General features: G+C 39.6%; 1 protein-coding gene across 1 annotated transcript; it reads left to right on the top strand.

The window, feature by feature from the left end:
* The first annotated feature begins 288 nt into the window (after nucleotides 1–288).
* lpcat2 (lysophosphatidylcholine acyltransferase 2) lies at nucleotides 289–9,696 on the top strand. Its single transcript, XM_010740910.3, has 14 exons — nucleotides 289–399; nucleotides 782–924; nucleotides 2,876–3,093; nucleotides 3,607–3,719; nucleotides 4,058–4,118; nucleotides 4,542–4,600; nucleotides 5,368–5,402; nucleotides 5,601–5,655; nucleotides 5,964–6,046; nucleotides 6,256–6,381; nucleotides 6,473–6,626; nucleotides 7,246–7,344; nucleotides 8,109–8,250; nucleotides 8,451–9,696. Exons 1-14 carry the CDS (start codon nucleotides 289–291, stop codon nucleotides 8,627–8,629), a joined length of 1,578 nt encoding a protein of 525 aa, XP_010739212.2. The 3' UTR covers nucleotides 8,630–9,696.
* Nucleotides 9,697–13,887: the final 4,191 nt, after the last annotated feature.

The following is a 13,887-nucleotide window of genomic DNA, read 5'->3' as shown; positions in this document are numbered from 1 at the left end:
GCATCAAGCAAAACCTTCATAACGTTGGTGCAGAAACCTGCATGCAGGATTCACAAAAACACTGTAGACCCTGCTGCAGGCGCGTTTGGAGGTGGAGCTTGAAGCGCCAGTGTGGGTCCGCTCGCTCCCTCGATCGTGTCTACGCTCGCCCGTAAGATCGTCTGATAATGTGGGGAGAAATGAGAGAGCCGGGTCCGTACTGAGGAAGTGAGATGATAACATAACGGCGCCTCGACATAAAAACACCCTACACAGACCTTTTCCTGCTTCTTCTTTCACTGGACTGCAATGCCGCCACAGCGAGTATTCGCCCTTCCGAGGCAACAATCCCTGCTGCTGCCTGCGGTCATCAATCCGTTTGTTCAAGACACCAAACTAACCAAAGCTACTGTAATAAAAGTGAGTATGGCGTGTAAGTTCACTGATGTAAAGGCAAGCTTTTGAAGAATCTAGTCATTGCTTTAGGCAAACACACAGTGTTTTTTCAAATGAGATTACGCACACACACACACACATAGGCTGCTGTGTAACCACGGCCTGTAATCTTCTCCAACGAGGCTTTGACAATCGGCTTGTAAAGCCTCGTTATGTGCAGCGCAGACAATGAGAGCCGTTGTGTTGTGTTTTTCTAGAAAGCTGTCCAGTGATGTGGATTTCCAGACCCGTGCATTTTTTTTCTGCTCTGAGGCTTTAAGTACCTTTTGACGGCGCTCTTCCCTTTATGCTATAGGCCTATAACCTATGTATGTATGTATTTATATGTGCACCCTTCTCCTTGCAGTGTGTCCTCCTGGGAATCTTCCTGGTCCCCATCCGAGCCATCCTCATGTCCCTGGTTCTTATGGTGACATGGCCAGTGGCTGTCATAATAACCTTCAAGCATCCCTTGAAAGGAGCAGTGGAACCAATGACTGGCTGGAGACGGTAATTTAAAGATTAACAAACGGGATCCCACTGAAATACAGCATCCCACAACACCTCTCACAGGGATCAGATCACTCAGAGTCAGCAGAGTGACATCAAAAAGCTGTGGCCTTTTAGATATGAGACTTGCTTAATGGCTTGTAAATCTTAAATCACATCAAAATTGACATCAATTTGCAAAAAAGCAATTATTTTAAGAAGTTCACTTCATTGCTCAAGCTAACTGATCTAACGCATGTACAGTTATACACCTGGACATGTTTTATTTTCTTCCACCAGTGCAGTGGTAAGCAAATACTTTGGGTTTGCAAATCAGCTGCATAGATTAACATTGTGACAATCACTTTGCCACCATGTAAACCCAGGGTTCTAACAGGAAGTTGGCTACTAACACAGTCTATTTTTTTATTTTTATTTTTTTGCATTCGGTGCATGTAAACATAGCTTTTGGTGGAGGAATACGCTGCACTCAAATAACAAACCCTACTAAACCAAGGAATAGCAGAAGCAGTGCATTTCTTGGGTTCATAACAGTACAACACAGCAAAGGCAGCATATTCTCAAAATAATAGTTCCTGACATGACTTGAAGAATGTGCTGCTGCTTGGATTACTGCAGAATCATGCTCCTCTAGATATTATCTGTACCACAAGCACTACTCAAGCTCAGCTCCGCTCAGTTCTCAGAAAAAAAAAGAGTCAAGTGGGGCTTAATAAAAGGAACTGAAAAAATAGTCAAGGCAATTTTGATCATCAAATGCTTATTATATATATTAAGTAAAGGGATCATCCAATTGGATATATCAGAAAGCGTATATCCACACAGTTATTAGTGCAGTATATAAATATATTTGCTAAGATACTTAGCATGTGATAATTCATATATTGATGTATTTAATGTAAAATATCTAATGCTTTAATTGTAGTAATTTACCTCAAGCACCAAACAGGGTGCTGCATTTTAAACTGGTCAGTTATGCAGATTAGTAGCTACAGTTCTACAACTAACAGGAACTTTCATGTGACCTCAGACCACAGCTTGCTATGTGGTTATGACTAAATATGGTGTCTGTGACGGAAACAAGAGCCTAGCATGAAATATTCTAGGTTCACCTTTTTATTTCTTTGTAGGCTGAGACATTTTCAGGACAGTAAAAGCATGTAAGCTTGTGTTTTACTATGAAAGAATACAATTAGTATTTCTTCATTTAAACCGGTAACTCAAACCTTTTATTGAATTGAATGATTCCGACTACAAAGTTAAAGTGTGTAAAGCCATGCTGAGCTCAAAAGTTGTATGCTTTCTGCCTGGTGCCCAGTGGCAAAAAGCAAAGTAAAGGAGATTTGATAAACAAAACCAGGGCCTTTAGATGGTGGAAAACAGAACTCTAAACAGAAGCCTGTGTTGCTATTTGTTGCTCTCTGCCATCTGCATGTTTAAGTGGGCAGTATTACAGCCATAATAACCTGATCAGCTAATAGTATATTAAGGTGTTGTTGATGCTTTTGGGTTTGTGTAGGAAGCCTTCTACTCTCAATACTGCATCACGTTGCTTTAAGTTTCCTGCCCCATTGAGCAGAAAGATTAATGCAGCTTTACATATTCATAGGTCCATATACTTTGGACCATAAAACTTCCATCATTCATCATTTCGTCACAATGTCTCAATCTATATCATGACTTCTTGTCCCTTTTTTTGACCATGAGGAAGTAACTCGAACATGACAGGAAAGTACAAAATGCTGCAACTACTCCTATTACTAAAACACTTCCATCTAGTTAGAGAATCTAACAAAACATGCTCGAGACGCATCTGTCACTTGTGATTCAGATCATACCCTGCACTACTGTTAAATAACACATTTTTTAACATGGCTGTGTGAAAAAAAGCTGCACCTGTTTACCATAATCTTGTATAATCAGTAATCTAAAATGTTCTGGTCACCTCCAGGTTCATGTGTCGGAACGTGATGGCTGCCTTGGGCAGGGCGTACTACTTCTGTATGGGCTTCAGAGTGGTGATTAAGGGCAAGCAGGTCAGCAGCAGTGAGGCTCCAATCCTGGCTGTGGCACCCCACTCCACTTTCTTTGATGGCATTGTGTGCATTGTTGCAGGCTTACCATCCACCGTATCCCGTGTCGAGAACCTGGCCACACCCATCTTTGGCAGTGAGAAAATTTTTTTATGTGCTTTGTTGCTTAAGTACAGGAAACTAGGGGCGTATGTGTTTGTAGGCAATTTCTTGTCCTCCCAACCACCGGAATGTATGTGTGAAACAAATATACATAAGTGTAAAAAGTGTCTATCTATAATTTCTGTTGATCTTCACATGGTATTCACACCTTCTGTGTCAATGATTAGAGATGGCTTGTAAGATATGTAAGGATGTCACTATGTCACTATCCTACACTGCTTAAATGATATCGGTCAGTTCAAAAATACAGATCGTTGTCTACCAGACATCATAGCTAACATTTACTTTGAGAACTAAGACTGTGCTGTGATGAATATTAGTTACATATGGTGATGTCATCAGTAAGTAACCCCTAACTATATTCAAGGCCAATAAAGCTGTACAATGAATTAAAGCCTGGGCATGAAAGAACCAGTGGAACATATTTTAACTATTATTATAACTATTTTCTTAGTGTGCATGTTAATGTGTGTTGTTCTCTCTGCAGGGTTTGTGCGCTGCCTTCAACCAGTGCTGGTGTCTAGAAAGGACCCAGACTCCAGGAAAAATACAATCCAAGAGATTGACAGCAGAGCCAAGTCAGGGGGCCACTGGCCACAGGTCTGTTACAACACAGAACTCATCCTGCAAGCAAATAGATCCTAATGTTCATGTGGTATTAGCATTAGCATGGAAAAGTTTAAGCTTGTCAGCTTGGGAAACCCAAGAGCTGTAAAACAGGATGTTGGCTTGGTTTCACAGTTTCCTGTGTTAAAGAGGGTCACATTGTTTAATTATGTTTGCAAGATTGCTCAGTGTTGATTCAAATAAAAAAGTACTGTTATTTCAAAAGTGTACCTTTGGCTGTTGTAAGCAGCAGTAGCGTAACATTTCATACATACCGTAACAAAGTTATACAGCTTGTGATTTTAACATTTGCTAATGATGCTTTTCCTCAGGTTCTGATCTTTCCAGAGGGAACATGTACAAATCGCTCATGTCTTATCACTTTCAAACAAGGTAAGATTCAAATGTAAATGAAATGAGATTACAAATACATTACAAAAAAAAAAAAGATCCTGTAGTGTTAATGTCATTTTTGCAACAAAACATGCAAATACAAGGAAAAGGATAACAGACAAAATGGGAAAATACAAAACAACATTGAACTGTTTACTACAGTAACATCAGCCTAGTCTAGCATTTTGAGTTGCTTAAACCTAATCGACTGAGTGGAAACGCTGCACAACAGAAACAATACTTGTTACTACACTGTTTCATTCATTAACTATGTGATGTGGTCGGTTGTGCAGTGACTTGTTGTCAGTCTATTTCCACAAAGCTGGTTTTGTACATACATACATGACACAGCTATTTATCTCTCATCTCATTCCTTTGTAATAAATAATAATCTCTTTTATACTGTGTGTTCCCCATGTTTAGGTGCCTTTATCCCAGGGGTCCCTGTGCAGCCTGTGCTTATGAGATATCCCAACAAACTGGTGAGTGATTGGGATTTTAGCACATGTAATTAATATTTTTCACTTCACATCCTGAGAGCAAACCTCAGAGGCCACGTGGTACACTACCAGTTTGCGAAGAAGATAAATATATAGAGGCAGAGCCAAAGATGAAGTGCATCCTCTCAGGGCACAATGTATCCCATCCAACAATTTGTAGAAATTGGTATTTTTGCAATTTATTGCCCCAAGGTTCGGAGTGCAATAACTCTGTCGTAAATATGGACAGCTGTATTGTGATAGGAATACTTATGATCAAAGATCAAAGTAGACAATTTTGCAAACGCAGCCAACGTTACTTACTAGTCCAACAGCAAGAAGCCTCTACTGAGCCCACTTACACTGCCCTCTTGGCAGGCTCTGGTTCTGGTGCCTGTTCAAGTGTCGCTTCCCATTTGCATTTCCTCCTCCCTCCATTTCTAATCATGCAAAGAATCTGTAATACCAGTGTAAACACCAACACTAACTGTGGCTGCATGGCTAACTAGCTGCTAGTGTTACTGTTCGCAGCAGTTTACTTTACTGTCCATCAGGGAACTCACCTGAGAGTTGAGGCGGAGCCGAAGCTGAATTTCACATCTTTGTTATCCTTTCATGTTTGCCATTTTAGTAAATATGACTGGCTGAACTGTCAGAAAGAGAGACTGATACTAACACTAGCAGCTTAGATGTAGCACACTTCGTGTGTATACCATTCCATCTCAGCATGAATGTTTTATCAAGCTTTATCCCTCTACTTTATCCTCCAGGATACAGTGTCCTGGACTTGGCAGGGTTTCAGCTCGTAAGTATGCTTTCTACAGTATTTTAAGTGCTTACTCATTTTTCATGTATAGCATACATGTGTGGTGAAATGTGTGTGCTGCTACCTTTTCTTAAGACAATAAAGTTAATTATAACTCTATTACAGCAACAGCAACAACTGTTGGTTCTATTGAATCAAAACATATGACAGACTGTCCTGTTTTGTTGTTTTGTTCAGGAGGACGCTGCTGCTTCTGACTCTGTCCCAGCTGTACACCACAGTAGAGATTGAGGTAACATGCATTCAGTGGACATGCTACATGTAATATAATGGCAAAGACACAACAAATTAATCGACTAAATAAAATGAAGAAAAAGGTTTTTCTCCAATGTGCAACCTGATTCCATTGCACTACATATATAGGAGATCGTTTGATGCCTTTAAAAAAATAATTTGAGCTTTACTGGTAGTACCAGTGCAATTGAGTTTAACTAAAGAAAGCTATGTCTGTAACCTTAATTTGCTGGATTATAGTCATTCTTAAAGGTTTAGCATTTTCCGTTCTGCTTGATTTTCCCTGTGACCTGCTTTGTTTTTCAGTTCCTGCCACCATATATCCCCACAGAGGAGGACAAGAAAACTCCGGCTCTGTTTGCTAGCAGAGTGCGTGGTACTATGGCCAGGTAAGTGCTTAAATACAAATTCTACTGTGTATTGCTCAAGCACACACAGTACACCAAAGTGTGTATATGCTTGCACAGGCAATAAATAATACTTCTCTCCATATGTGTTTGGCCTTTCTTTATCTTCCTGGCCTGTTTGTGTGTCCAACTCTTCACAAGCTCACAAGCATTTCAGCTAACCACTGTATATGCAAACTGTCTGCTTTCAGAGCTTTGGGAGTTCCAGTGACGGACCACACATATGAAGACTGCCGCCTGATGATTTCAGCTGGCGAGCTAACACTTCCCATGGAGGCCGGCCTGGTTGAGTTCACCAAAATTAGCCGTAAACTCAAGTAAGAACATCTCGCTTAAGTACACTATTGGCACCACCAGGCAGGGACTTTAACAATGACAAATGTGGCTCCTTGTGCCCTGCTCCCTCAGTCTGAAGTGGGACAATGTGAAGAAAGAGCTGGAGGGCTTCGCAGCCATGGCCAGCTCTTGTAAAGGAGGACGGATCACCATCGACGAGTTTGCCAGATTCCTGAAGCTACCTGTCAGCCCACCCCTCGAGGAGCTGTTTTCACTGTTTGACAGAGTGAGAGACATGTATATCAAATATTTAGGTTTTATATAACATGAGCAAAATGGACCGCTGAATAGCACCATTATGAATGACAATTTAGAAGCTGAAGTTCCTTCGCTTGACACACAGCCAGTATTTGACCTTAGTACAGTAAAAAAAAATTGGGTCCAAAACCTTCTGCAAGAAACAGACTTTACATATAATGGTTTACAGCATAGTGAAGAACTATCATAATATTAAAATGACAGAATCATGTATATATTACATCACCGCATATCATGTGTACCAATGAAAGTAAAAATAGGTCATAGTGTTGTGGGGGTTTATACAGACTGAAAGAGGAAACTATTATCAAAGGAGTTTGGCCTTCTTCCCTGGTATGTCTACCGGAGATTTGAGTGGAAAAAGATGACTAAAAGCATAAAAACAGCCTCGAACATCCAGTTCAGTGTGTATCCTTTTTCCTCAGAAGATATATGCCTCATAATTTTCCAGTTTTAACATTCACAACTCTAAATTCCAGACAAAAGTCTACACCACAAAGGGTAAAGGATAAAGCGCTATCCATCATAATAATCTGTGCATTGACCATCTCAGGTATTTTTATTGCTGTCTCTTTGATTCTGTCCAGAACGGAGATGGCACCATAGACTTCAGAGAGTATGTTATCGGCGTGACCATCTTGTGTCGACCAGCTAACACCGAAGATGTTCTTCGAATGGCTTTCCAGGTACAACAGACATATTCTAACACTGCTCCTCTTAGGGCCTGAAGAATATTCAGTGCTGCACACTGTGATTAATGTTGCCTGAATAAAATTAAACAGAAATATGAGTAGTAGTAGTAGTAGTAGTAGTATCCACCTATCACCCAAATTAGTACTCCTTAGGGCTTCATTTGTGTTTGAAAATGGCCGAAATTCCCCCAGGCATGTAATCAACACTGTATCAGAAATTTTAGATGTGCTGATTCATTTGCATAGTACATTTCCTGCTGTTACCTTTACACTGCACTATTTTTGGACTGCATTACATGGTACTACAACTAAAATATATGAAGTAAAGCGTGATAAAAATCCAGACCTTTCTGAGATACTGCATCTATAACCTGTGTTGTATGATCTGTATATATCTAAAGAATTATATTTTATAAACAATGAAAGCAAAATGCAAAAAGCAGCATTACTGTAGGAAGAACAGAGGCAGCATTCAGAGAGGCTTGGACAATGTCAAGTTAACAATGTGTGTCTGTTGTAGAGCATGGAGTCATTTTGCTGACCATAAGGTCAAATGTGGTTCCGGACAAACAGTTCTGGTGTTAATGTTATGTGACTGCAAAGTTATTTTTGTCTAACTAATTAAGCAAAAAAAACAATTTCCCCAATTGCACGCATGTTCTTTCTAACCCACCCCTCCCGATTTCACACCTTAACTAAGCCTTTTTTTTTAGAAATTGAAAAATGAAATTTTTCTCTTTCTGTCCTCTCTCCTGCAGCTTTTTGATACAGATGAGGATGAGAGAATCACCCGAGAGGAGTTCACTGCTTTGCTGCGCTCAGCTCTGGGTGTGTCGGATCTAAACATGGCCAAGCTCTTCAAGGAGATTGATGCTGACGGCTCTGGTTTTATCACCTTCAGTAAGTTCACTCTACCTTAAGACAAAGGTCTAGCTTCAAGCTATATTTTGGTCTTTTAACCTCGCCTTGAGTTTCCACTATGAGGTTATGAAATGGGAGTATGCGCAGTAAAATAAAAACATGCAGGATCATGATTTGTAATTCTCTTATGCCAAGATATGCTAAACTATATGATTTTCTCTGTGCCTTTGGTTCTCCAGATGAATTTCAAGCCTTTGCCACGACCCACCCAGAGTACGCCAAGCTCTTCACCACCTACCTGGAGCTTCAGAGATACCAAGCAATCCAGGAGGCGAGGCCAGGTGATCTGGAATTGTCTGGTCAGACCAGTTCAGAGGATAAACAGGAAGATGGCGCCTCTGACAAAAAAGATGACTGAGATTGGCCGTAAACTCTCATTGACTGCACTGAAAACATTGAACACACTGCACTGAGAAGGAAAATACAAGTTTCATCTGCCCTCCAACGACTTTTAGCAAATCCAAGTCACTCTCCACAGCCATATGAGGTTATGTGCTTGCCTTTTTATAGATGATTTTTAGAGTGCTTCTATTTTCAATTTTAGTGCCTTATAGAGATTTTGAAGAACCACTTCCCCAAGCCACTGCACAATAAATGTCATGTCTGTGTTTTGGTCATGTGTCCATCGGATAAAAACAAATGAAAAGCTAGTCATAAGATGAAAATATGTCTGATGTGGGCACTCAGTGTTTTAACTGTCTAAACCCTGCAATCTTTAGAGTTGTAATGTTAGTGACAGTGTTATATGATGTACTCGAATATTTTTTCCAGATCATAAACTGCCTCCTCACTTGGATACATCATTGTAGCCTGACTTAACCCTTGCTTGAATGAATATAGCTTTGTGTACCTTCTCCTTTGTCTTTCTCCCTCTGTAAATTAATGAAAAAAAAAAATTGCCAAACCAACACCTTTTTAAAATATAAGCCAAGAGTCCTCATGCTTCTATGTTGTGGTATAATTAGTGTACAGTAAGCTTTATTAAGATCTTTCCCATCTGGAAACCCACAGATGTTCTGTATGATATTTCTCCGAAAAGCATACATGCTGTGCATTACACTTTTTCCCAGCGCTCAGGGACACAGACCTTGTAAGACGGCTGTATAATTAGCCAGAGGTTTGCTTTGCATGTGTATCCATTTGCATTTCTACTGAAGATTGTTGTTGTTGCTGAGACAGCAGCGTGTCTACGCAGCTATAAGTTTACTAAAGCAAATCAACCACTGAAAATAGGGCAATTTGTGAGCAAAAAGGAAACAGTGCTTCTTCATAACAGCATATTCCAGTGGGGTATGCTTTCAGATTAACTAGCAGCACTGTTATTTATTTAGCAAGGTGCATTGCAATTATGTGATGTTTTTTCCCCCTTTTTTGTTAACACTGCAAAATTTGCTTTTTAAAATAAAAACAAGAACGCAATTTTAACAATGCCTGTGTATTTATATTCTCCACTGAGATAACTTGTAATGACTTTCATAGACTTTGTTTGTAATGAGGTATAGGTGCAATAAAGAGGCCATGGTTGTGTCTTTGGTTCTCTAAACCACCACCAGGTGGCAGCAGTTGTCTATTCATGCTCTGTGTTTCGTTCTCCCCTCTCATTTTGGTCTGTCCTTTTAAATTATTGTTCGTACTGGACAATAACAGGGGTTAGGTTATAATCAGATTCAAGGTGTGGCATGCATTTGTAAGAGTAATGCACTAGTGTGTGTGTGTGTGTGTGTGTGTGTGTGTGTGTGTGTGTGTCTATATATATATATATATATATATATATTATGATATAATAATATATATAAACTCTATCTATATATATATATATATATTATCTATATATATATGTTTTTTAAAGCATTGGACATTCTGCGTACATTCATCTGTTTTTCCTCTGGCTTAACTTATGGCCATAAGTTCAAATATAAAATGCTTTGAACTGAATTATTAAATTAAACAAATATTTAAGCTGCAGTAAGAGTTGGATTCAATAACAACTGAATTCTCACACAAGCAGAAAATTAGGCATGATGATGAATTAATGTCATCTTTATATTTCATATCAGCAGAAAATAAACTGAATCTTTAATCTTGGACAAACATTACATTTCTTCTTTTCAGAAAACCTTAGAAATATCTTACACACATAAGATATGGCGTATGTTCTATAATTGCCTGATTTGTCTGCATTGCTGCATTGAGTGTGTTCCATTTCTTAATTTGACCATCCTGTAACCAGCCTGTTTTCAGTATGAGAAGACTGGATCATGAACAGATACGGTATTTATGTACTAATGAAACATTCATAACAGGTTACTAAAAAAATATACAGTAGAATGGGCATCTTTGAGAACAATATACTGTATGTGTTGTGTTTGTATCTGTGCTCATCTGTCAATATAATTTCTTGAACCAAGAATTTCCGTAGCTCTCATGGACATCTGTGTACAAAAAAACCCAACATTTTCATCAAATAATCCCTTTGTTCAGTAACAAACAAGTTATCCATCTTGGTCAAATCATTGTTTTGTGCTGAGACCATGAATCTATTTTGGCACAACTACTTATTTCAGTCCAACTGCTGTCAGGAGAGTAGTTCATCTGTAAGGATGCCATGATGCTAATACAAACCAAATATATGCTGCTCCTAATACAGTTTACATGCTCACACGCACACACACACACACACACACACACAAAAGCACAATCTTGCTCCATATGCACAGAGGAGGCAGAAATGAATGATGGAAGGCGAGTCGCTTCATTAAAAGCCCGCTGTTAGACAAACTGTGATTACCAGCTGTGATTTCCACCTTCAATTTGTTTTAACCTTTTCAAACGTACAGAGGCTCATTTCATTTTAATCAAAATTGATGAGATGGCATGGAATCAATTAAGTCACATTGTTGCCGTGTGTACAACAGTGTGACTCCTTCCCTACCCACTGCTCCTGCTCTCCTCTTTGGTCCCACACTCCTCCATCCTCCCTCTTTCCTCTGCATGGCTCTTGTATATTGCTGTATCCATTTCAGTCCTGCCTGGGGGTGATCCTGTCGCAGTAGATTGTGGGAGATATGTGTTGGTAATCCGATTTGGTCTCCTCAGGACCTGAGTGAGTGAGCAGCCTCTGTTTGTGGACCCACGCTGGACACGGGCCTCATACGGATGAGAGACTCTCTGTGCCAGGCTGGAGGATAAGGTCAGAACCGACAGGCCTTGCTGTTGAATTGATGTGACACTACCGTGTGCCTCAATTTAACCAGGTAGACTGACCGTCTCGGGCACACTGAGGATGAATCCTACCTGATTTCTGCTCCACAAGTTTAGATCCAGGCCATTTTTTTCCAAAACATTGAAGGTATTTTACTTATTGTATAAAGTTGATAGATTTGATTTATAGGATAAATACTTTATGTATTGTTTCATTTTTAGAGTATTTTCTAACTTAAAGTAATGCTCCTTTCCATTAAGGTTATGAACACATTTTTACATCTCTATAAATACATTACATGCAGCGTTCACCCAAGATGCAACCTGTTTGACTACAAAAGTACATAAATACAACTCAATGTTTTATGGACTGAAAAAACAGTAAAAAACTCATTGGGCTTCATTAGCGCAGAGATATTTATGGAATGTTACATAATAGGGAATTGTTTTGGCTTTACCTTCCTATAGAATAGATCTTCCTGCTTAAAACAACAGGATACCTGGGTGTGTATATGAACGGCTCTGACCTCTCCTTTGTCCCGCATGACGAACAGGGATGTGCGTCTTAATCAGCACTGTGTGCATCGACATAAGCCTAAGAGGTTGGTGAGAGCGGTTAAGTTGCTGAATAATGTGAGTGCAAAAAGTGTAAGCATTGGATACGGTGAGGAAATGTGAAGTACAGTTCACTCCTTTAGCTCACACAGAACTAAAACCATGACTTTGATAGGTACTGTAGAAGCATAGAGGGAAATATTCAAACCAAAACCTTGTTCTTTGTGGCTGTATTGATTATCCAGTGGAAATGTTCAAGATGTTTGGATAATTTAATACATATTTCTTTTTAATTCAGCATGACATGCTGAGTATTTTGGCCAACTTTGGGATGTCCACTATAATTTGCAATAAAGATCTTGAACGATATTTGACAGCAGGACATATGGCATCCCATCCAGCTGCTCAGTATGAAGAGTTCATTTAACTCTCATGTGTTTACTTCTACAGACACTGGTACGGTGTGGATTTTATACATTTCTTATACGAGTAATGCACTCAAAAGTACTAACACACCCACATAAACACACATCTTGTAACACCCTTGACTCCTGCAAGCTGTCTTCTTGAGCTTTTCAGGGAGTTCCTCCAAACCTCATTGTTACGTTTCCTTATCGCACCAGATGACACCTTGTTGATTTTCTCTCTCCTATTATTCTCTCAGGAAAGTGATTGTTCCTCATTTCCTGTGTGATGGTTTATAGGAACAGTGAAGGTCCCTGGTGAGGGCAAGGTTTGAGGAACCGTATAAAACATCAGTGGTCCAATGGTGGTACATGCAGCCCAGAATTGTGTTCTTGCTCAGTGTTTTGGGTGTTTCACATCTGAGTGTTTGATTCTTTTTCAGGTGTTTTTTGATGATGTGCAAGACGGTTTCCTGTATAACATTCAAGGATGGGTCAGTGGTTATGGAAGGTTATGGAAAAGACATGGGTCTTTTACTTGTCAGGGAGATTGGCCAAATAAGGCGTGGAAGTGTTTATGTTCCAAACTAACTCATCCCTCTACACTCTGTGAGACAAAACATGTTCAGTCACTGTTACACATGTTTCAACTTTTATATCTTCTGAAGAGAATGAGTGTGATGTGCCTCAGTGTTTGGATGTTTAACAGTGAGTCTTACACAACAACAGGAAAAATGTTTGAAATATCTGAGTGGAAATTAAAAATGGTGGAGTAAAAGCGGTGGGAGTTTATACTGAATATAATCTTTCGTCTCAATCTTACTGTGAGACTTGTCAGTCAATCACAACCTTTTTTTCCAAGCTCTCTCACAGTTCAAACAGCAATCAACAATACTCGGGCTGTCTGGCCTCCGTTTTTGTGGCCCATAATTACTACCCACCATTCAAACTCAACTTGTGTGTAGCCCCCTATTGTGTTCTCCATTCACCAGTTGCTTGGGGATTGAAGGGGTGTGACCTATTGATATAGATCAAGGAGAATGCCAAAATTATGGTTATGATTTTAAGCATTTTGAGGACAATGGCACCACATTCTCAAAGAAGATGATTTTGGAGTTCATTACTTCACATTACTGCCCTGCATCTGGTAAACATACACCACAAACATTTTCCAGATGTGGTTGTGTGTGGCTGATAAATGTTGCTCTCTGTGACTGGACACCTGACTCACAGCTCTGTTTCTTCTCACTGAATGTATACAACATGAAGGGAATAAAACTTTATTGCTGAGGTTCTTAAATCTTTGTAGATACTAGTATAGCTCAGTGAGAGAAGCTTAATGACACTTCCTCCTCCTTTCGTGAGACCTGGTGAGATTTAAACCAGAGAGTTTTTAACGGGGTGCAGAACAAAACAAATGTCACTCAAGGCTAATACCATCTGACTGACTGACTGG

Source organism: Larimichthys crocea, chromosome VIII, assembly GCF_000972845.2.
Source record: "Larimichthys crocea isolate SSNF chromosome VIII, L_crocea_2.0, whole genome shotgun sequence".
NCBI lineage: Eukaryota > Metazoa > Chordata > Actinopteri > Sciaenidae > Larimichthys > Larimichthys crocea.
This window is presented reverse-complemented; position numbering and strand designations above follow the sequence as displayed.

Bases quoted from the DNA above. Each gene is read 5' to 3' on its own strand.
- lpcat2 (XM_010740910.3), top strand. From the start codon at position 289: ATGCCGCCACAGCGAGTATTCGCCCTTCCGAGGCAACAATCCCTGCTG. The intron at 3,094-3,606 runs GTGAGAAAATTT...TTCTCTCTGCAG, and splicing joins GGCCACACCCATCTTTGGCA to GGTTTGTGCGCTGCCTTCAA. The intron at 4,119-4,541 runs GTAAGATTCAAA...CCCCATGTTTAG, and splicing joins TCTTATCACTTTCAAACAAG to GTGCCTTTATCCCAGGGGTC.